Raw genomic sequence first — 23,963 nt, forward strand, 5'->3', positions numbered from 1 at the left:
TTCACCCAGAACATTTTTGTGGTCCCTCTGGGCACAGAGGTTTACAGCATACAGTATACAGAATAAGCACTCACTGGCATTAATAAATTCATTTATTTCAAAACAAAGTGTTAGGGTTATTCATGTGCCCCTCACTCCATGGGCGATGCCCCCACCTGTGTCATAACGCACAGTTTAAGAAGCGAGGCCATGGTGTGGGGGCAGCTGGAACTTGAGGATATAGCGAGACGCTGACCCTCGTCCTAGAAATCTAGTGGTCCGTGGTCACCCAGCTGCCTCGGTGGCTGTTGGTCGGGGAAAGATCTGTCAGTGAAAGATGAATGAAGGCGCCCTGCCCGCTCCCTCGCCACCACTGGCTGGGCAAGGTGGAAACTGCACCGAGCGGGGGTGGATGAGGTGGGTGGGAAGAAAGAAGCCCCCAGTACACGTGTTCTCCCAGGAGCAGCGACCCGCCACCCCCAGCCCAGCCTTAAATAGCAGACGTGCTCCACTGCCCCGTGCTGGGGTTGGGGTGTGCGCTGCTGAGCTCCGGCCGGAGTTCCAACACGGAAGCTCTCTCTCAGGAAAGGGGCTCAGGACCCCACGGGCCCCTTCGAAAGGAACCACGGGAGCACAGCAGGCAAGGCTCGGGGTAGTTTTTTCATCCACTAATACATGGGGAGGTGATCAGTTTCTTCCTTTTCTTTTCTTTTTTTTAGTCAAACATTAAGTCCTATTTCAAATAGTTTCCTGCAACCTGCTTTTCCTCATCCGCAATGCCTCTTTGAGAACACTCCTGGGAGTTGGAAGTCTCCCTTTCTCTTCCCCCCACCCCTTTGTTTCATTTTATTTTATTTATTTAGCACAGCGGGTAGGGCGTTGGCCTTGCACGCGGCTGACCTGGGTTCAATTCTTCCGCCCCTCTCGGAGAGCCCAGCAAGCTACCAAGAGCATCTCGCCTGCACGGCAGAGCCTGGCAAGCGTATTCGATATGCCGAAAACAGTGACAACCAGTCCCACAATGGAGACGTTACTGGTGCCCGCTTGAGCAAATCGATGAGCTACGGGATGACAGTGACAGTGACAGTAATTTTACTATTATTATTATTATTATTATTATTATTATTTGGTATTTGGGGGGCACAGCTGGAGGTGCTAGGGCTTACTCCTGGCTCTGCGCTCAGAAATTACTCAGAGTGGATTGGGGACCTTACAGGGTGCTGGAAACAAACCCAGTTTGGCTGCTTGCAAGGTCCTACCCACTGTCCTAATTATCGCTCTAGTGCTGACTCTTGGTACCATGATAGTGCATAGGTGTGGCAACCCCATCCACAATGACCTTATTCACTCTGTTTTCTGTCTTGTATTTATTTTGGACTCATTTCTGTCTTCGTATTTATCTTGACTTCTTGGATTTTGTTTCCTTCCATTTAAAAATAAAGCTGGGTGTTGGAACAGTGACTTGAATCCAGTCATGAACAGTTTGGAAGGGTCTGTCTCACAGTGATCCAATAAAAAAGTTAAACAATAAAATAAAAATAAAGTTCCAAAAACCCGTCCTTGTTTGTCCATCCTTGGGAGCCAGTGGGGTACTCTTCTGAGAGCACTGGGTCGAGGAGGGCTGTGGCTGTAAGTCCCTGGACCTCTTACCGAACAGCTTTCCAAAAGTCTGGCAATGGTGTTAGCTTCCTCTAGAAATGAGTGGGAGCCACTTTCCTGCCTTCCCGCCGGCCGGCCATGACTCTTGGTGTTAAGGCGTTACCCAACAGCTGGGGGTAGGATGATCGCCTCTGACTTTCTTTCCCAGCTCTACGACTTCTGGTGAGCTTGAACAACTTTTCTCATTTGCGGTGCAGATGGATGTGCATTTCTGTGAACTGCCTCCTCGAGGGGCCTGGACCATTTTTCTCTTATTGCCAGATCGACAGTCTAACGTGTCGTTTGTATTTGTGTTTTCCCCTCCCGAATTGTCTCCTGATTCGATTTATGGTATCCATGACTTTCATTCCAAAGTGATTCCTTTTTGTGTGGTCAGACAGGTCTATATTTTCTATATTCCAGGTTTCCACTCTCATTAAGGATTTCTAGATCTTTAATCATAAATGTATTCACAAATTTTCCTGCAGGAGGATTCGCCCTTTTTAAGTTAACATTTTAATTCTTCTAAAAGTTTGTTGTTGTTGTCATTGGCTGGGTGTGTGTCCACGTGTTATCATTTTTTTAAACAGGTAATCAATTGTGCAGGCACCATTTGTTAAATATTTGTTAAATATTAGTTTCCTACTGAGTTGAAGTGCTACTGCAGAAAAATTCTCATTTATACTGGGATCTGTTTCTGAATCCTTTCTTATTTTCCACTAATCTCTCTATCCCATGGCCATTACCATATTTATTTGACAATAATGACTTTATAATATACCCTTTGATCTGCTAAGGCAATTCCCATCAAGCTTTTATTTTGCCTTATAAACTTAAGAGATAATTTTATTCAGGCCCAAAATTTGAAGTAGTAGACTTTCATTCAAATTACTTTATGAAAATTTTCTATTAATTAGGGGAAAGTGGCATTTTCATGGCGGGACTTGTTACTTCTAAGTTGATAATTCATCTGGGGTGCTGGCCTCCTCCCCAAAACCAATGATAGAGAACGTGTGTAAAGAAAAATGAAACGGGAAGTAATGAGTACATCAGCAAAACCCAGGGCAGCTCTTTGGGGAAAAGAAAGTTGTTTTTTTTTCTTCCCTCCCCATTTCCCCTCCTGCCTCCATGGCAGGCAATTTCCCCCATACTCTCTCTCTACTTTTGGGCATTATGGTTTGCAATACAGATACTGAGAGGTTATCATCTTTGGTCCTTTATCTACTTTCAGCACACATCTCTCGTGCTGACCGATCCCTCCAACCATCATTTTCTTAGTGATCCCTTTTCTATTCCAGCTGCCTTCTCTCGCCACTCATGAGACGGGCTTCCAACTATGGAGCAGTCCTCCTGGCCCTTGTGTCTACTGTCCTGGGGTGTCAGCCTCATGTGATGTTATTCAATACTCCACAAATGAGTGCAGTCCTCCTATGTCTGTCCCTCTCTTTCTGACTCATTTCACTTAGCATGATACTCCCCGTGTCTATCCACTTATAAGTAGATTTCATCACTTCATCTCTCCTGACAGCTGCATAGTATTCCACTGTGTAGATGTACCAAAGTTTCTTTAACCAGCCATCTGTTCTCGTTGTTTCCAGATTTTGGCTATTGCGAACAGTGCTGCAATGAACACATGGGTGCAGATGTCATTTCTACTATGCTTTTTAGAGCCCTCGGGATATATTCCCAGAACTGGTATTGTGGAGTCACATGGAAGCTCAATTTCTAGTTTTTGAAGGAATAGCCATATTGTTTGGGGAAAAGGAAGTTTGTCCTGTGGTGCGACTTTTGGCACACACGAGGGAGCAGACTCCAGCCTTTGTGGAGGGACAAAGCAGGGAAAGACACATCAGAAAGACTGCTTATATTCTGCCCTCGGCTTTCTTCCTATTTCCATGGAGTGGTCAATGCCTAACTTACAAAGTGCACACAATAGGCTAAACATTAGAACAGACGTTCAAGGGCGCAACGTCGGACGTACAGGAAACCCCCGGGGCCAGAGACGTGGCTCAGTGGGCAAGCACATGCCTTGGACCCTGGGGGGCTCCAGTGCTGTCTCCACTACCCCAGAGATCTCCTGCAGAGGGGAGTTGGGAACCTGAGGCAGTCTCTGTCCTGGGGTGCTTTTCCTTAAAGGGTCCTAAACGCTCACCTGATGAAAGGTCTTCCTATCCTGGCCCTATGGACATTTGGGGCTCGGTGGTCCTCTGCATCGGAGAGCTGTATCTTTAGTCCTTCCTGTCCTCTCCCAATGAGATGCCAGGAGCAAATCCCTTACAGCTGTGACCAGCAAAAACGCCTCCACCCACTGACCAATGTCGCCTGAGCAAGCTTATTTATGTTGAGACCCACGGAGTTATGGAATGATGGCAAGTGAAAAGTGATGTCTATAATTTTGAATTGTTTCTCCCACATATAGTACAAATTCCATAGTGGATATTCTTTTAGGAATATATTCGAACCGTGGAAAATAACTAGACACCTGAGGTTTATAATCATTTACAGAAATAAAAGCAACAAATAGAACCGAATATTAGGATAGACATAACAAAATTGTTAGATAAGTATGTTAAATGTATTTAAAGAGACATGAAAGTAAAAAATGAAAATATTAGTTATGAAAAAATATAGCAGCTCGGTAAAAGAACATACCAAATAGAGCAAATAGAATAATAAAGTAAAAGAAATGAATTAGATGCAAAGTCAGATCACTCTGAAATCAATTACTAGAAACTCTTAGTAACAAGCCAGAAAGATTGATAAGTAGATGAGGCTATATAAAACTAAAGCTTCTGTATGTGAAAGAAACTACTATCATTAAAATGAAAAAAAAAAAACTTACTTACTGAACAGCAGAAAAGATATTTGCACATCATGTATCTAATATGGGATTAATATACAAAATACATAAAAAACTCATAACACTCAACAATAACAGCATACAACTTGATTTTATAAAGGGCAGAGACTCGGAGTAGATGCCTCTCCAAAGAAGACGTGCAGATGACAAATAGAGTTATGAAAAATGTTCATCATCTCATCATCTCTTACTGCTAGGGAGATGCAAATCAGAAAAACAGAGGCATTACTCCCCAGCAGTGAGAATGGCTATTATCCAAGAGATTATAAAAAAAATTCCTTAATTTCTAGTTTTGTTTTGTGGCTATCTCCAGCAGAGCTCGGGACTTGCTCCTGGTTCCGTGCTCGGGGATCACTCCTGGCGGTGACCTGGGGACTATATGCAGTGGAGGAACCAAACTGGAGATGGTCGTGTGCAAAGTAAGTGCCCTAGCCCCTGTAGTCCCCTGCCCCCCTTAATCTTTCTGCCCCTTCAACTTTTTATGAAAACATTATTTTCTAATTGTATTTGCGGGTGCCTTTGTGGCATGTCTTACTTGCCTCTCCACATCGTCCCTCGTGTTTCTCTGCACCTTGGGACACAAACTCTGACCCAGCGGGTGACCAAACCCTCCAGCTTCTGATACAATGCGCCCAAAGGGAAGCCTCAGTAAGGGCTCCTAGAAACAGAAGGAAACTGAAGATGTGGTTTCCTTGGTGAGGAAGTGAATGACCTTGAGCAGAAGGTCATTGCTGTCACTCGACAGATGCCACAGATTTCTCCCCTTGAGTTCTAGTAACCAATCATGTTTCTCGTCCCTTGGGACTTTGGGTGAGAAATATCTGGCAACTACCAAATCCCATATTATGGGGCTAGTTTTGGGTAGTTCTTTTACATCTACACCTTTGAGATAAATCTCTGCTTTACTCACTAGAGAACAGTGACTTGTCGTGTGGACACTGTTGCATTCTTCGTGTGTTTTTCTCTTTCACCTCAATCAAATCTGTGAAGGTTTCATCTATGTGGTCGTTCCAGAAAATTAGTTTTGGGGATATATATCTTTTTTCCTTTTGTTTTATTTATTATTTTCAGCATTTACCTTTATTCGTTTCATTATCCTGGCTTTAGGGGTTTGTTTTGTGGTTTTAGCTCTAGGTTTAGGTTTTATGGAAGTTTTACATTTATATTTTGTCTTCTTTAATAAAAAGTGCATCTAGCAAACAAGCTATTTATACACATTTAATTTAATTTTTTCTCGGTCTTTTAGGATATAAAAGTACTTCTTTGCATTCTAGACATTAAATCACTTTTCCTTTAACATTTTTTAATCTAAAAAACTTAGAATATTTGTTTTCTTTCTATGTTGCTAATTTCATTGTGACAAAATGTTTCCAGTAAAATCACTACTCTTTGTAAAATCTTTTGATCTTTTGTTTATGGAGTACACATGTGATAAATTTTTAAGAAATTTCTTGGATATACAAAAGTAATTTTTTATTGTTTAATGGAGGATAAAGGTCTATGAAGTCTTTCTTTCCTTCCTCCCTCCTTCCCTCCCTCCCTTCGCCCCTCCCTCACTCCCTCTATCCCTCCCTCCCTCCCATCTTCCCTCCCTTTCTTTTTGTGGGGGCCACAGCTAGTACTGCTCTTGGCTCTGCACTCAGGGATCACTCCTGACAGGGCTTAGGGGACCATATGAGGTGCCAGGGATCAAACTTGGGCAGCCAAGCGCACAGCATACACCCTATCTGCTGGACTATCTAGTCCCCCTATTAAATTTCTAATACATCAAATTAACATATTATTCAACTTATTATTTTTATCCTCTGTTAAATATCTAATTCTAGAAGACTTATTTGAAGATATCTACTCTAACTGCATTTTAATTAAATTCTATTTTTTTTAAGTTTTAGAACATCAGCAATTCACACTTTGGTGCACACAATTTTATGTCCTTCTTTTTGCAAATAATTCCATTTATGACACATTATGATATCTTTATTTTTATTTAGTATTTTTATCCTAAATTAAAGCTTTTTGTATTATTATTAATATTTCCTAACTTTATTTGTATTTGCATTTGCCTGGTATCTCTTATTGCATTAATTTGAAGACTTAAAAATACTTAAGTGGTAGTTTTGCAAGATGAAAAGATGTGGAGACTGGTTGTCCAACAGTGTGACAATACTTAACACTAATGAACTTTACATGTAGAAACCGTGAAGATAGTGAAGTTGTAAATTTGCCTGTAGGTAAGTTGGATTATAAATTTTTAGATATGTTTTTCCCCACAACTTTTTAAATTTTAAGATTTTTGTCTTCCTTGTTTTTGTATATTTTGAAGGGGAATCCATCAGCCATGTGCATGGCAATCACCTTAACATCTATCTTTCTTTCCAGCCCCATCTATCTTTCCAGCCCCAATTTTAAGACTTTTTAAAAGGGTAAAGAGAAAAATGCTATGATTTCTGTGAGGAGAATAGAGTAGCAAATATTTACTTACATAGAATATAGACATCTACTTATATAAGGGTGCATGAGTTAATACTTTTTAAAAAATTTAATTACATACTGCTGGATTAAATAAATCTACTTCTAGCACTGGAGTGATTTACGGAGGAATAAGCACTTGCCTTGCATGCTCCCAACTTGGGTTCAATGCCCAGCATCCCACGTGGTCCTCTGAGCAATGCAGCAATTATTCCCAAATGCAGAGCCAGGTGTAAACCCTGAACATTGCCACGTGTGACCCAAAAACCAGTAACAACAAAAGTAAAATAAAATAAAAAAAAATACTTAAGTGGTTTTCACAAACCCACTGAAGTGGGTTTTGTTTTTTTTAACCAATCAGAAGACTCTTTCTGGGAAAAAAAATGACTCAGTTGTTTACTCAGTTTTCTAGTGCTCATTCTTCAAAGATGATATTCAGGTCTACCCCAAACATTCCTTGTTCACACAGAACAGAGGCACATTTGAGTTTTGGCCACACTTGCCTGTGGTTGCAAATATCGCTCCACTCTCTGTCCTCTTAATATCAAGAGCTGCAGGTAAAAAGCCTACGGAATTATTGCTTCCTTTAAAATAATTTTATGAAGTTGTTCTCTGATTTTCCTCTTGCAATTCCTATTGTTTCAACCTGGAGTTTAAGAATTTTCCCTGAGTATATACTTTAGAATGTTTTTCATTAAACTTGACAAAGACTAGCTAAGTTCAAATGGGTTTATTCTGCTACACTCAGGCTTTTCTCTTAGCTTAGAAAACTTGTATTCGTGCATTTAATTATTCCACATTCTCTACCTGTTCCTTTTCTAGTTTTGGAATTTGTATTATTTAATTGTGATGTCTCTTGGATTTATCCATTTTTATTCATTATTGTAATTTTGAATATTTTATTTTGTGCTTTTAGAATAGTTCTTCTATTTAATTTTCCATCATAACTTCGAATGTGCCATTCTTTTCTTTAACTTGTCTATTCAATTGCTTATTTGAAAATCATGAATTTTCTCTCTCCTTGGCCTTTCCAGGGTTTCATATAAAGTAATTATTCAAATTTCCCCCTGAATACTTCAGGAGTTTATTTCCTGTGTGTGCTCTTTTTGTTCGGACAGAACTTCCTCTATAGAGAGTCAGGAATCTTTATTCTGCCAAGAGCCATTTGGATATTTATAACATCTTTTCTGGGCCACACAATATAGGCAGAAGGGCTGCAGGTAGCGAACAAGAAGCACGTGTGTCTGTCATGTACCAGCCTTCTATGCCCCATAGGCCAGACATGCTCCATCCCTGCCACCATGCGGGAAGTCATGTGCTTCTGTTGTTCTAGGCCGGCTTACCAGGGCATCCCCTGTGTGTTGCACTATCCTCTGTAAGGGCATCATGCAGGTGATAACAGGTCAGCAATGTAAAATCATTTCAATTGTTTACACAGCTTAATTGCTTAGCTAGACATATAGGAGACTTCTAGGGTGATGGTAGCAACAAGGGAGGTCAGTGGTAATGTATTCCTCCCTTCCTATCCTCAGGAACTCGAACCTCGATAACGCAAATCATTCTTCCAGAGTCACAGCTCTCCAGACTCCGGCTACAGATGTTCCTGAGGCCAGCATCCCGGCATCCAGCCGCTCCTGCTTCCCACGTAGAGAGAAATTCCCTGTCATTTCTGTGCAAACTCAGAGAAGTTCGTGGCTTCTCCAGCATTCGATTGCATCTGGGGCATCTATCTAGATCATTTTAGTAAAACCCAATCAACTGGAGTAGATAATAAAAGGCAAGGAAGCCAAGTTAGAGTAATCACTTTCCCCAAACTCATTGCTGAATTCATCAAATCTGAGAGTAATTTTAATGTGAACGTTGACAAAATTGTCTTTAAACTTGAGTTTTTGCAAATAAGGTTGTCAAAAATTACTTCGAGTCTCTTTCTGTAAATTATCCCATGACTTTATGATGTTAAACCACTACTTATTTAATCTAACATCATCCTGTATATTTTGACTTGCTGAAGAAATGCACTAATTATTTATATCAACTAGATTTTAAGCTCTAAATTTAATAGAATTACGAACGATACTTCACCACTGGCGACATAGATAGGCTCTATTTATTCCTTTTAGATAAATACTTATTTCCAATTTTGAGTACCAATTTAGGAACATTAAAAGTGTCAGCATTCTTTGAACACAGGGCTAACAAAATATAAATGTCAACTTTACTGGATTTCTGACATGCTATATAAAACAAAACAGTAATGGGCATTTAAAAAACAACTCTGAGATTGTCAGGCTTTTAGAACTTGTTATTTATGTTGCTCTAAGAACAAGAACACAGCCGAGACATCTGGACAGGGGTTCATTTACTCTGCTTCTCTTCAGTCAGAGGTGGCAGTATTTAGAGTTTTGAATGGCACATACATGAAATTTAAATCATACAGACATTTACTCTCATTTCCCTTGGCTTGGCTTCTGAAGCACGGATAGAAACTAGTTTATGGGTTCTTATGTTCTGAGACAGAAAAATAAGATGGGAAAAGAGACTTTAGAAGAAAAATTTTAGACATGCCGAGTCAATCTTATTTTACTTGTCTGCTCTCTACCAAATGATTTAAACAGCATGGTGCCTTGAATCTATGCTTAACTCTTATACTCAATTATAAATCATTGTGGATCCACTTATATTTTGGCTCATATTTTTGAGTGGAATTGCTTAGGGAGGTGGCTGGCAGAGATGGGTGGTAGGGGGAGATTTTGGACAAAGACGACACACTTCCTGCTTTAAAGATTAATAAGAGCTGAGAAGCCAAAGCAAAGGGCAGTGACTATAGTTAGCAATACTGATAATATTTCAGCATACTGGAAAGTTATTCTGAGAGAAGATCTGGAATGCAAGCTTTACACACGTAAAGGTGTGAAGGGACTGAGAAGTTCACTAATCCTATTGTGATTGATAATCATTTTGTAATATATACATCACATTGTACATGTCAAGTATACATAGGTATCAAGTCAATAATATCTCAATGAAACTGAAATAAATCTTTGGGATGGAGCTTATAATAGTTCCATAACTTTATTGTTTTATATCACTGCCATTCAATAAAAATATAATATGTCCCACATTTGTTGCACTGTCATCCCGTTATTCATCTATTTGCTCGAGCGGGCACCAGTAACGTCTTCATTGTGAGACTTGTTGTTACTGTTTTTGGCATATCAAATACATCATGGGTAGCTTGCCAGGCTCTGCCGTGTGGGCGGGATACTCTCGGTAGCTTGCTGGGCTCTCCGAGAGGGACAAAGGAATTGAACCCAGGTTGGCTGCATGCAAGGCATGACCCTGACCCACCCTCTGTGCTATCGCTCCAGTCCATATGTAACTTTAAATTTTCAACAACTGTACTAAAAAGTAAAAGAAACAGGTGGAACTAAATGGTAAATTTTATTTAACTTGATAGCAAATGGATTTTATCCCTTCAGAATTTAATCTATATGAAATTTATCAATTAAGATCTCTTATTTTTTATATTATGTCATAAAACTCAAGTTTATGAATTTGAACTACCCACGTTTCAAGTGGTCACATGACAGTTGTATGACTAAGTTGAACAGAACAGCTCTGGAATACCCCACACGAGGTCACCTAGGTCAAGGCAAATACAACCCAGATTATTCTGTGGATGTGAGCAAACAGGACAAGTCTATGAAGTCAAAGTTAGTTTCCATATTTTGTTTATGTTATTTGGTTTTGGGACCACACCTGGCTGTGCTCAGGGTTTTACTCCTAGCTCTGTGCTCAGGGAGCACTCTTAGAAGGGCTTGGGGGAGCATATGAGATACCAAGGATTAAACCTAGATCAGTCGAGTACAAGGCAAGTGCCCTATCTACTGTACCATCTCTCTGGCCCATATTTTCCACTTTTAAAATACTAGGCTAGTACTTCCTGAGTGTAGGACAAGTCTAGGAAGGCAGAGTCATTTTCCAGTTTTAAACACTGGGCCAGCCCTTCTGGAGTTCAGAGTAACGTGGCTGTATTTGAATCTTCATGCAGCTGCATCGTACAAAGGGGACGAGATGACTGAAGCAGGGGAGGAATTTAACAAAGTGAGGATCTGTTGGACTCCTGGAACAGGGGCTTCCTGGATACCCTGAGGAAAACCAGTGCCAGAAATACCAGGAAGAGTTTTTGGCACCTTCCAGGTGGTTGATCCTGATAGAAAGTACTGCATGTTCCCTTTTCCTTAAGGAAGCTCCTATTTGGGGCATTTTTTTTCCAACCTAGAAAACCCCACACTGTTTCATCACCATTCCTGCAAATCAGCCATCCAGGGCTTGGTGCTCTTTGCAAAATAGTCAGCTACTAACCACCAGGTGAACAAGCTGGAAATAATACTGGCTGTTTGGATGAGCAGGAAGAAACCACTTATTTTTGTTTTTATTGTGTGTATCTTTTTTTTAGAGGTCAGAAACCATTATTGGTCCCGGTCTAAGCGTAGATGCCTTTTTTATCAGGCTTCATATTTTGTTCTGACAATTTCTTTCACAAATGTATTGCACTTCATTCATTTAACAAGTGTTCATTGAAAACCTACTGTTCTCGGTAATCGAAATATAAGCGTGAAAAGATAAGGAAAACTCTCAGTCACATAGCAAAAATAAATGTCATCTTTCATAGCTGGCCAAGACATAAGTCAAGCAATAAATTGCAGATGAATAGCGATTTGCACTGGGGAGGGATACAGGGCCGGGGCAAGGAATGGGGAGCACTGTGACTAGGTGGGTGAGCGTGGGTGTCAGGGCAGGCTGCTGAGGAGGAAGAGGGGAGGCTGGAGAAGGAGGCTTCGTGCGTGAAAAGTCCCGAATCTTGCAGCCAGGCTGTTCCATCGACAGCACCCAGATACACACAGTTCCCAAATACCCTCATTCACCAACTTCCTTCATTTCATCCACCCCATATAAAGAGGCAATAAAACTCATAATATGGAACATCCAAATGCACCCAAACCGGGACCCAAGTTCATGATAAAAGAGACAGGCTGGGGGGCTGGAGCGATAGCACAGCGGGTAGGGCGTTTGCCTTGCACGAGGCCGATCCGGGTTTGATTCCCAGCATCCCATATGGGCCCCTGAGCACTGCCAGGGATAATTCCTGAGTGCAGAGCCAGGAGTAACCCCTGTGCATCTCCAGGTGTGACCCAAAAAGAAAAAAAGAGAGAAAGAGAGAGAGAGAGAAGAGAGGAATGTGGGACCTGAGGCTGCCTAACGGGGCTTTGGTCACTAGGGAACAGAGGGATGCTAACTAAAGCATTCTACTTTGCGGCCATCTGTTTTCTCTTCTCTCTCCTTTTCCCTGCACCGCTTCTGTGCTGACAAAATCTCCCGAAAGAGGAGTTGTCTCTGAAGAATCCCTCTCCTGCTCCCCAGAACTCCTGGTCCTGCCTTTACCCAGCCTCTCTCTGTTCATTCGGCCGAGGCCCTGTCCCGACATCGCCAGCGAGGCTAGGGTGAAGTAAAATCAAGCAGATAAATCAGAGTCACATCATCCTAACTGGAGGTAAACTTGAAAACTGGCTGAAGAGACTCTGAATTATGCAGGAAGAATTAGATTCGAATGCAAATGTGTATCTCTAAAAAAAAAATCAGAATAGATAATAACACCTCACTAAGAGTTAGCGAAGGCAAAATAGGAAAGGATTAATTTAACGAAGGCCAAGCAAAAGCAGACCTGGAGAGCAGAGGTTCTTCTTCCTAAATTAGTAAGTCGCAATAATTTAAGCAATAAATGAATAATTGTGGGGTAAGATTAACTAGGTGTTTTAAGGTTGTTGAAGATCTTAAATTGCACCAATTTAGCAGAGAGTAGGTTCAGAGTTTTAATATAGCAATTAGCTCTCAGGGAGAGAAGGAAGCTAAAATATTCCTCTGAATGTGGGGGTCTCTGCTGAAGAACCACTAGTCTGGGGGGTGGGTTAGAACCCCAGAATGCCTGGTACAGGAGGAGTGAGATGACTCAGCTTTTTTTAAGCAAAAAAAAAAAAAGCTTTTTTTCAAAATGAAAAAAAAATCTCATAGAAATAAGAACCGCTGAATGTGAGAGCTAGAAAAGGCTCCACTGGAAACTTGTCATTTTACAGATGAAAAGTCAGTTTCCTCATCTGTAAAATGAAGGGGATGGCAGAGATGAAACTGGATATTTTCCACTTCTCCAAACCCATCAAGGCAAGGGAGGTTGAGTGGGCTCCCTCTGTCGCACCGGTGGGCTGACTCAGATTTGGAAAGGGAACTTGGTTCCCAGGATTCTCTTGAAGGTCGAGCTCATTCTTTACTTTGACAAAACTTCAGCCAGTTCAGTAGTTTGACACAATGCAGATAAATAACCATATTATTGAGTTGGGGTTTTTTTTTCCCTATTTCAATCAGTTTTCCTGTATCGTGTAAACATAACCTCGGGGATATTACAGCCGCAGAAGGAGCAAAGCTTGAACACAACATAATTGTCCTTGGAGCTGCCTGAATCACTCAATAGAACACAGCACACTGAGTCCTCAGAAATGGAACTGGAAAACAATGAATTCAATGTTTTTCAACATACATTTTGGTGCAGAGGTGCCTGATGCAACCAGACCAGGAGTGAGAGAGAAGAGAAGCCTCCCTAAGGAGAAATCACTGATGCATTAAAAATATGTTGCCCAAGCTCATCCTTCCCAAGGCCGCAGAAGGGTTTCTGAACTCCCCTGGGGTGGTGCCCACGGAAAGCAAAACCTTCTAATAATTCTGGAGAAGGAGCTGTCAACCTCTTTGCCCACTCTGGTCCTTTCATCCACCCCACAGTTCCATATCAGATAGAAACTTTTATTTTTAAAAACCCTGAGAGCCAAGGAATAGTGTGCAGGTTAAAGTACTCACTTTGCATGTGGTCTATCGTGGTTTGATCCCCAGAAACACAATAAAGTCCCCGAATCCTTGCCAGGAGCGACCTCTGACAAAGAGGCAGGAGTAGCCTGAGAATTCTGCCAGGAGTGGACGTCCACCGCCATCCCTACCACCATAAATAAAATCAATGCAAATAAATCACATAGGGAAATGCCTACACTTATTTCAAAGGGTGAATATCCTTAATAGAATAAGGTTTTTAAAGACATTGAAAGCAGAGGATTTGTGAGACTCTGGAAAAGGGCATCCTTATAAACAGTTGCTTTCAGAATAGAGAAAAGAGAAAATGTTTCATAAACATATGAGCTGCTGTTCAACCACACACATGATAGAGGTGCTAAGTTCAGGAACAGGAAGATAGAAATATCCTCACGTACCACCCAATGAGCAAAGTTCACAGAGTCACACAGAATTTTGCATGGCAAAGCTGTGAAGAACAGAGACTGTCATACATTGCTGGTGGGAATGCAAAACGAGACACACTTGACGTCAGGAAAATCACAAATACATTTGCCTTTTAACTTCTTTCTAGATATCTACCCCTAAAAAGACACTGGCAGAATGTGAAAGGCTGGTAACTTCAAACTCATGTCTGCGATATCATTCAGAATTGTAGAAGAACAGGAAAGAACCCAAATGTTTATAAAAAGATGGGGCTGAGTAAATTATAAGTATTTGGCAGTTATGAAACAGAATAAGACAAAGTTCTACACAGTGTTAGGAAGTCAACTTCAAACTCCCATTAATTAAAGAAGAGTAAGGGGAAGACCAAGAGTAACAGCGCGGAGAAGTATACCCACCTATGAATGTTCAGGTCTAAACATAAAATGACTGGAAAATTAAGGGACACATAGTAGGGATAGAAATGAGATATCTCTTCTTTTGTTCTATGGTTTTCATTGGGAATTCTGTACATACCCAATCTAGTTTTATAACAAAAATTAAAAGCGAGATCAAGCAAATGAGCATTATGATCATGTATTGATTTGTGGCATAATCACCCAGAATTATTTCAAGAGCTTTCAAAACAAGAGCAATTTAAACTGTTCATGTCTCGCGAAACATAACCAAATATTAAGAAGAGTCACAATAAAATCTTGTGAGTTTTCAACACTCATTTTTAGTGATAATGGGTGTAATTTTGGAAAGGTATCTTTTAAATAATATATTGTATAAAAGTCTACTAGGAAGAAAAGCGGAAAAGGTAAATGCAAATAAAAGTTAAAATACTTAAGTAAAATTTTATAATTCTAAATTTTAATTGAAAATATTAATAAGAAATTGTTATATTAATTTTCCTTAGAACAAACAGTGCTATCTAAAAATAATAACTAATCCAGGAGTAATGAAAACCTCTCATGTCCGGATTAGTCTCCAAATAAATTTTCCTCTTAGAAAGAAAAATAAGACTGCTTTGGAAAAAAACAAGTCTGTATAAAAAACACAAATGAGAATGTTGGGACAGCCACCTTGTTCTACACCAAACCACGAGTTGATGACAAAAATGATGCAAGAGAAACTTGATCAAAGATGGAATCATTTGATCACTGAAAAGATTAATGTTAGCAGTTAGCAATGTAATAAAGCACCTATACTATATTCTAATTTGTTTAAATATACTTTTAACTTATTATTACTATTGTTATTGTCATGATGATGATGATGATGCAGCGACAGCATTCAACTTCATGAAGCATGCAGACAACTGCTGGGCCCACATCCCAGGTGCTATAATATGAATTTGGGTGATTCTTGGCAGTGCTCTGTAGCTACTCCCAACTTTGTGCTCAGTGAGGTCACTTCCAGTCATACTTGAAGTACCGTAGGTGGTACTGGAGATTGAACTAGGGGAACAAGGGTTAGCTGCATGCAGGGCAAGACCTAACCCCCTGTCACTCCATCTACTACTCCCTAAGAACATTAAACATCTCTGTGGGTAGCTGTGGAGGACTGCGTGAAAACTAGTCATTGTTTGGGAATTAGCAAATAAAGGGAAAGAACCAATGGTTTATTTTGCATTTAAAAAAATGAAAGTTGTATCACAGACTATCCAGATAGTTGATCTGAAACATTGCTTTAACATGGAGAAGTACCAGTTCATGGAAACAGTAGGTAGAATAAAATGAACACAGCACTAATTTGTGACCTATAACCAACATTGGACTAAGCGGTAACCGTCGGTGGGTACTTAAAACCACTAGGTGAGCAGGGGAACTCTAAAATGCAGAGCCTCGCAACCTGAATGTGCACAGGAGCCACTTAGGATATTACTAAATTCTAGAAGCTGACTCAGTGGTTCTGGGGCTGAGCCTGAGATACTGTTTTTGCGCCAAACCACATTGCCCCACTCACGCTGCTGGTTCCGGATCCGTGCTAAGGAAACAGAGAACAGGCCCTGTCCTTTGGGAGGCATTTAGGATGAGCAGCAGGACCGAGGTGTGCGTGGAATGTGAGCAGTTTCACGGACAGTGTCCAACAAGACCGCTCTGGTCTTCCACAGGATGTGGTGATCCACCAGGGTGGATGAAGACATACAAAGCTACTGAAACAACCAAGGAAGTAGGAGAATTGGGAATATTAAAAACGGACTAGGAACCAGAGCGATTGTACAGCAGGTAGGGTGCTTGCCTCGCATGCAGTCGACCTGGATTTGATCCCCTGCATCCCATATGCTCCCCTGAGCACTGCCAGGAGTAATTCCTGAATGCAGAGCCAGGAGTAACCCCTGTGCATCACAGGATGTGACCCAAAAAGAAAAAGAAAAACAGACTAGATTCTGGCTGGTATTTAGAAATGAATACTGGGTGGGGGGAGGGGAGAGTCCTGGGCACATTGGTGGTGGTGAGGGGGAATAACCGTAGATCAAGGCCAATAAATGCCAATGCCATTTTGAACACAGTGCCTTAACAATAAGGCATTGTTACAAAACAATAACATTTTTTTTAGTTTATTTTTAATTTGAGAGTCATCGTGAGGGTACAGTTACAGATCCATACATCTTTGTGCTCATGTTTCCCCCATACAAAGTTCGATAACACATCCCTTCACCAGTGCCCATTCTCCACCACCAGTAAACCCAACATCCCTCCCCCTCTCCCCCGTCCCGTCTCCCCCCACCCCACCCTGCCACTATGGCAGGGAATTCCCTTTTGTTCTCTCTCTCTGATTAGGTGTTGTGGTTCGGAATAAAGGTGTTGAGTGGCCATTGTGTTCAGTCTCTAGTCTATATTTGGCCCGCATCATCTTTCCCCCACATGACCTCCAACCACATTTTACTTGGTGTTCCTTTCTCTGAGTTGCCCAGAATGAGAGACCAGCCTCCAAGCCATGGAGACAATCTCCTGGTACTTTTTTCTACTATTCTTGGACGTTAGTCTTATAGTCTGTTATTCTATATTCCACAGATGAGTGCAATCTTTCTATGTCTGTCTCTCTCTTTCTGACTCATTTCACTTAGCATGATACTTTCCATGTTGATCCACTTATATGCAAAATTCATGACCTCCTTTTTTCTAACAGCTGCATAGTATTCCATTGTATAGATGTACCAGAGTTTCTTCAACCAGTCATCTGTTCTAGGGCACTCGGGTTTTTTCCAGATTCTGGCTAACAATAACATTTTTTAACACTTGTTATGATATTCTTTAATTTCATGATGACCGTGTTCAGAGTTCAAAATATTTTCAAATACAATGCTAAGCTGTTTGGAATTTGCCTTAACATAATCCCGTCATGGTAACAGGGAGAACAGAGTGGTTAGGGGTAAAATATTACTCCAGGGGCTGAAGGATGAGGCAGGCAGCAATATGCTTCCTGTGCCTGCAGGCGTCTCTGAGTCGGAGGTAGAGTGCGATCCCTGGCACTGCCTCGTGAGGTCTTTGGCCACTCAACAGAATCTGTCACCCACTGGCCTCACAACAGTAATGGCATCAAGGATAAAATCCAAACCTTTGGCCTTATTTGAACACTGATGTAAAGGCATAAACAAATCTTTTAGGTTATTTCCTACTTTCAATACGTTTAGGAAGTTCCATAACAAAGGATTTTTAAAAAAGTATTTCTTCCATCGAATGCAATAGATCACTTTTGAGAAAAGCAAGGTAAACTGAATGGGGGAAAAATTAGGGGCTCTCATTCACATCGGCTACATATTCCAGAGAAGTAAACTATAATCACTCTTAAAGAGTCTTTCTCACTACTGAAATTGCTTTCACATCTATTTCTTGAGCGCTATTAGAAATGCACCTAGTTTTCTTCTTTTTTTCTTTTTTTGTAATGATTGATAGAAACGTCAATTGCAAAGGAAAAGGAATAAAGAATCATTTGATGTAAACTCCAGCGATGGTCTTTAGAGAAGCATTCCATTTAAATGTGGAATTCGTAAGAGAAGGAAAACATATTATTTGAACAATTACCTGGATCTGTAGCAGACATCAGTGAGCCAAAAAACAAACAGTCAGTGAAATGAAAGTCTCCATTTTTCAACTGGCCAGCATGGACCATAGCCTTCACAAAGCCATACATAATTAACCTGTTGGGGAGACAAAAGATGACCTTTAGATCTACAGTGGAGAGCCAACAGCCCCCTGCTGTTGTCACCCGAATTCTAAGGTAACTCTGTGACTATCCACCTGGGACCCCCTTCTGCCAGTTCCCCGCCCTGAGCATCAGCAGACAGGAGGGCTCTCCTGCCTATGAAAGACATTTCCCTGTCCCACAGGGTCCATCTGGCCAAAGGTAACAGAACGTTTTATCACATACTTCAGTGAAAACAAGATAAATCTCCAGAACATAAAAAAATAATCTGTCAAATGTGGCAGCGCGAACTCTGCCCACAGACACTATTCTGAATCGACATCTGCAAATGGAGGGCTTTGCAGTTCTGACTGTTTCTTCTACTGGGGATTGTCTGAAATGTCCTAATTTCACTATCACTACACAGAGAAGAGACGCTGGTCTCTTCCCAAGCATGCAGTAGCCCCCCCCCCCCCCCGGTGCTGAACCACACACGCTTTTCAACTGCCGTTGGGTTCTAGACACTTGTCTTCTGGGTGGAGAACGGCTGTCAGGGCAAGGGAACTTCAACACACTGTCGAGAATGAAATCTGAAATGGTTAAAACCGATTGCACAAGAAAAGGTATTTCTCACACCGTTATAAAAGGTTTGTGGGTTTACCAACCCCACAACATGGGACGCAAATTGGCCATTTGGGTCATTATTTGGCAGCTCATAGCTTTTAAATTGTTTTAAATGACTTAATTGATGGGTTACTGTTGTCTAAAATCCCAGTGAAAGGAACAAGAGAAAATGGTGATCTGGATGAGCGTAAAATCACTCTCAGTGACAGGATGAGTCTGAAGAAACTCGAAGCCACAGGCCAACAGGATGCTTTAGTATTCACAGGCTGTCACAGTTAGCTTCTGAGATGGGGAGAATGTAACTCAGCAGTAGAGCACTCGCTTGCATGAATGAAGCCCTGGGTTCCGTCCCCAGCACCATGAAAGTAATTAAATAGCAGATAAAGATAAAATGTGTTTCTTGAGAAATATTCAAAGGTTGTGAGCCTGGCTGAAAAGGGCTAAAAACCAGAGATTAGAAAGTAAAATGCCAACAAGAATGCAGATGCTTCCAATTATGTTATGAAAATTTTCTCCATGATAATATTTCAGACATATCTGCTTTTAAAGGTTGTTTTTTAACCACACAATAGCTATATGATTTCAGAGCATGACTAAACTCCTGAGTCTTAATATCCTTATTCATGAGGCAGAGATAAGCAATAATTGTCGGTTGCACAGTTCTAAGGAGTCACTGAGATAATACACATTCAATTTCAGGAACATAGTAAATTCTCAATGATGTTATTATCAAGCCTCATAATAATATTAGAACAGGTAACATTTACTTATTATTTCTACGTGTCTACATGTTTTAACTCATTATTTTTACATACTTGCATGCTTTAACTCACTTAATCAACATATTGACCCTATAAGGTAGGGATTTTATTTGCTTTTTAAAGAAGAGAAAACTAAACAGAGTGTAATTAAGTAATTAAGTAACTAGCTCAAACTAGTAAGTTGTGAAATTCAGGTTCAAACTAAGGGGTTTTATTGTAGAATCTGGCTTTTAAATACTATTGCCTAGATGCTATATTTTACATTACATATATCAAGTATATGTAAAAATGGCCTGGAGTGATAGTATAGCGGATAGGGCATTTGCCTTGCACGCGGCTGACCCGGGTTTGATTCCTCCACCCCTCTTGGAGAGCCTGGCAAGCTACCCGTGGTGTATTTGATATGCCAAAAACTGTAACAACAAGTCTCACAATGGAGACATTACTGGTGCTGTGCCCGCTCAAGCAAATCGATGAGCAACAGGATGACAGTGATACAGTGATATCAAATAGATTTGTAACCATCCCCATAAGATGGATATTTTTTTGATCCAAAAGGCTAGCAATGGAGTGTCCCTAGGAACTTAGAAATAAAAATGCCCTCTTAGCTGAATTCCATAACGGATTGGAGGAGAAATTCAACAGTGCTCTGAAGAGCATAGATTCTAGCAAGAGGCTGGAAGAACTACTGTAGCTGGAAAGGGTTGGTCCTGACATGCAATGGCTTCTGGGAAGAAGTAGGTCCTAGAGGCAGCTCATCCATACTTGTCCTAGGGGGCTAGTGGGTTGGGGGGGAGAAATTCAGGAGGGGTCTTTGCTAGTCACTCTCTTGATGTAGGTGGATAACATTGTTTCATTTGTCCACTAAATAGACATTTATTAACGAAGTTAACCACGTGACAAACTGTGCTCAGTGGCTATGACACACCTAAACAAAGCAAAGATCCCTGCCATGTTGGTTGTGCATTTTAGCAAGACAGCAATAAAAATTATCACCAACTCAAATGACAGCCGCTCTCGGCATGAGTCTCTGACTTGGAGTCTGCAGGGCGGACGGGCGCTAGGGATACAGAGGAAGGCCACTTCCTAGATACCTTCCAGCCCCTGCTGTTGCCATCTCACCTTCACCACAGACCTTGCTCACTTAAACTAGAATTGCTCATTTAAATTAGACGACAGCACCAATGGAATTCGCAATTAATGCACACATTGTCACTTGTGACTGTATTCTGACTTTTCTGCCCATTAGTTTATTTAAGTAGTTTTGGAATCTGAGGCTCAGAGTGAAAATGACTTGCCTCCTATTGCATAAAAGCTATTAAGTAGAGCAAAAAATATATATTAAATATATATATAAATGTGTATATATATATACCAAGTCTGATAGTATACATAATATATATGTATTATATATACTACCAGACTTGGCAACTTAGTAAGGTTATGTTAAGATTAGAAGCCTTCTTCTACACCATTCATGAAATGAAATTAGAGTCCTTCTGAAATCGACTTTTTTGTTTTGTTTTGTTTTGATTTTTAGGCCATACCCAGCAGTGCTCAGGGCTTACTCCTGATTCTGCACTCAGGGATTATTCCTGGTGAGCTTGGGGAACCATATGGAATGCTGGGAATTGAACCCTGGCCAGATATGTGCAAGGCAAGTGCCCTACCTGCTGAACCAGAAGTTTACTTCAAAGGTAATAATTTATCTTCTACAGCTACTAATGGTTTTGTATGAATAAATAACAAACTGAAACAATTACACATACACAAAGTGCATGTTCAGCTAATTTCAGATTAATATTCATTATAAGTACAAAAATGCCAAGCAATCTAAATACCCAGGAGATAAATTAGCAACACACATGATGGGCCTACATGAAACTATGAGAGCTATACACAAAATTTATCAGGCACAGAAAATAAATTAATACAGCAAATGACAATGTGGTATAAAGAATTTTTTCTAGCTTTACAAAATTGAATATACTTAGGCATGTTGAAAAAATAAATGTAGGTCTAGAAACATTTAGTCCAAGATGTTCAAAGTTGTGATATGGTAAAATTAAATATGAGTCCTTGTTAGTTATTTTTCACATTTTCCAGTTCTAAAAATAATGGACATAATAAAAAATAATAAAGTACAGTAGTAAGTAGTACTATGTGACAAAAAACACACCCACTGTATCACTTAATCATTACAAGCCATGAGTTAGTATTATAATTGTCTGTTTCTGTAACTGAGGAACTAAGACCCAGAAAGCTAGTAAAGGGATTCAGGTCATGGAAATTAGCTTGTACCCAGTCAGTTGAACACTAAAGCCTAAACACTAAAACACCAATTCTAGAACATTCTCAAAGTGCCTTCAGAGAGGCTGGAGTGATAGTACAGCGGGTAGGGCATTTGCTTTGCACGCAGCACACCCGAATTCAACCCCCGAATTCCATATGGTCCCCCAAGCACCACCAGGAGTAAACCCCTGAGCATCGCCAAGTATGACTCAAAGAGCAAAAAAAAAAAAAAGTGCCTTGAGATCAGGAGAAACATGTGCATGTATGTGATTGTATGCACACACATACCTATACACAACATTAGCTTTGAAAACGGCTTCTGTTTTCCAAATCAGCTTCTAGATATAAAAATAACTATAATTATAATTTTCCTAGTAATAAAAGAAGCAAAGTATATGTTCAGCTTGACTCAATATGATCATACGGTCACTCATGGCAGTGGTCATTATCAGTGGTGACGGTCAGTTAGTCGCCTGTCTGTTCTACGCCAGGCATTTCTCAGTGCCAATGGTAGCTACTGTCATCACTGATCGGCTGTTATTAATAAAAGTAAGTCACAGCTCTACTAACTGTGAGGTTTATTCTCAGAGTGGTCCGTGAACGCGTTTTGGATGGCTCAGGGGACAGGAGAGTTGTGGGTCCACAGGAGAGGGGCTGCTAGGAAGTTCACTGCACGCAATGCTGTGGAGGCGGCAGACTCCGGGGCGGCGGGGGCGGTGACACAGGGTGGACAGAGACAGAACATGGTGTGGACAGAGTGAACAGTCACTCTACACTCAGGAATTACTCCTGGCAGTGCTCGGGGGACCATATGGGATGCTGGGAATTGAACCCAGGTCGGCCGCGTGCAAGGCAAATGCCCTACCCGCTGTGCTATCGCTCCAGCCCCTGATGTTTTTTTTTTTTAATGACATTCTCCCCTCCAACCCCCCCAAGAATAGTCTTTAAAAACCTTGGACAAATCTTCTGGGAAAGGCAGTTTTGTTAAGCACGAGGCCAAGTCAGGGGACTGAGCTTCATGTGTGCTCAGGCTGAGGGTCAAAGCCAGCAGGAGAGAGGACATCTGTGTCCAGATTCCTGCTCTACGCTGAAGAGGCCTCCCTTCAAATAAACGTCCTCCCCTCTGGGTTCAAGTGCGCTTTCTCGAAAGCAATCAAGTTTAGTACCCAGTGAAGAATTCATGAATCTTTTCTTTCTTAGAGACATATCATGTATTATAGAACGAGGTATAATTGACACGTAACAGGCTGCATGTTTAAGGCTTCTGATGAAATGTTTTGGGATAAGTATGCATTGCAAAGTAATCACCATGATCAAGCTAACACATCCGGTGTCTCGCCGTCACCATTTGTGTGGATAAGGTGAGAACTTCTAAGATTTATTGCTTCAGCAACTTTCACATAGGGATTACAGTTTGGTCAATAGTGTTATATATACCAGGCAGAGCAGCACATCCCTGAAATGGAATCTACTAGAAGTCTGCTCTGTAGGGGAACAAAAATATGCCGCCCCAAATGTGTCTTTGCCAAAAGGCTGATTTGACCAGGAAGGCTCTGAAGTCTGAGGGAGTCGTCTTTGAGAAGGGGTTTGCTATTCGAAGATGGAGCCCTCTGACAGTGTCTCCCACAATGCACCGGGCAGACATTTTTTCGGGCTCTGAATCTCTCTTCTAACTTCAAGGCCGCAGGAATAGGCATTGGCATACTTCGGCTGTCTCTAGAACCCTGTAACTAACCTTCCTCTTCCCCTGCCAACCTTTGCTTAAGGGTTTTGAAGCTATGCCTGGAAGACAGTGATAAGTTCGTTTTTGGGGCCTCTCTATACATTCTCCTAGACTTATCAATCCTTCTGATACTTGCTTGATTATCTGTCCAGTCTCTGAAGAGCCCAGT

The 23,963-nt window shown here is 41.0% G+C and overlaps 1 protein-coding gene across 1 annotated transcript in view; it reads right to left on the reverse strand.

The window, feature by feature from the left end:
- SLC9A9 (solute carrier family 9 member A9) overlaps nt 1-23,963 on the reverse strand; it is a 517,302-nt gene that overhangs the window by 359,837 nt on the left and 133,502 nt on the right. The window contains exon 5 of the mRNA XM_055129734.1: nt 18,295-18,410. Within this exon, the coding sequence (XP_054985709.1) occupies nt 18,295-18,410 (116 nt within the window). The remainder of the gene's footprint in view (nt 1-18,294; nt 18,411-23,963) is intronic.

The sequence above is a fragment of the Sorex araneus genome, chromosome 2 (genome assembly GCF_027595985.1).
Source record: "Sorex araneus isolate mSorAra2 chromosome 2, mSorAra2.pri, whole genome shotgun sequence".
NCBI classification, from domain to species: domain Eukaryota; kingdom Metazoa; phylum Chordata; class Mammalia; order Eulipotyphla; family Soricidae; genus Sorex; species Sorex araneus.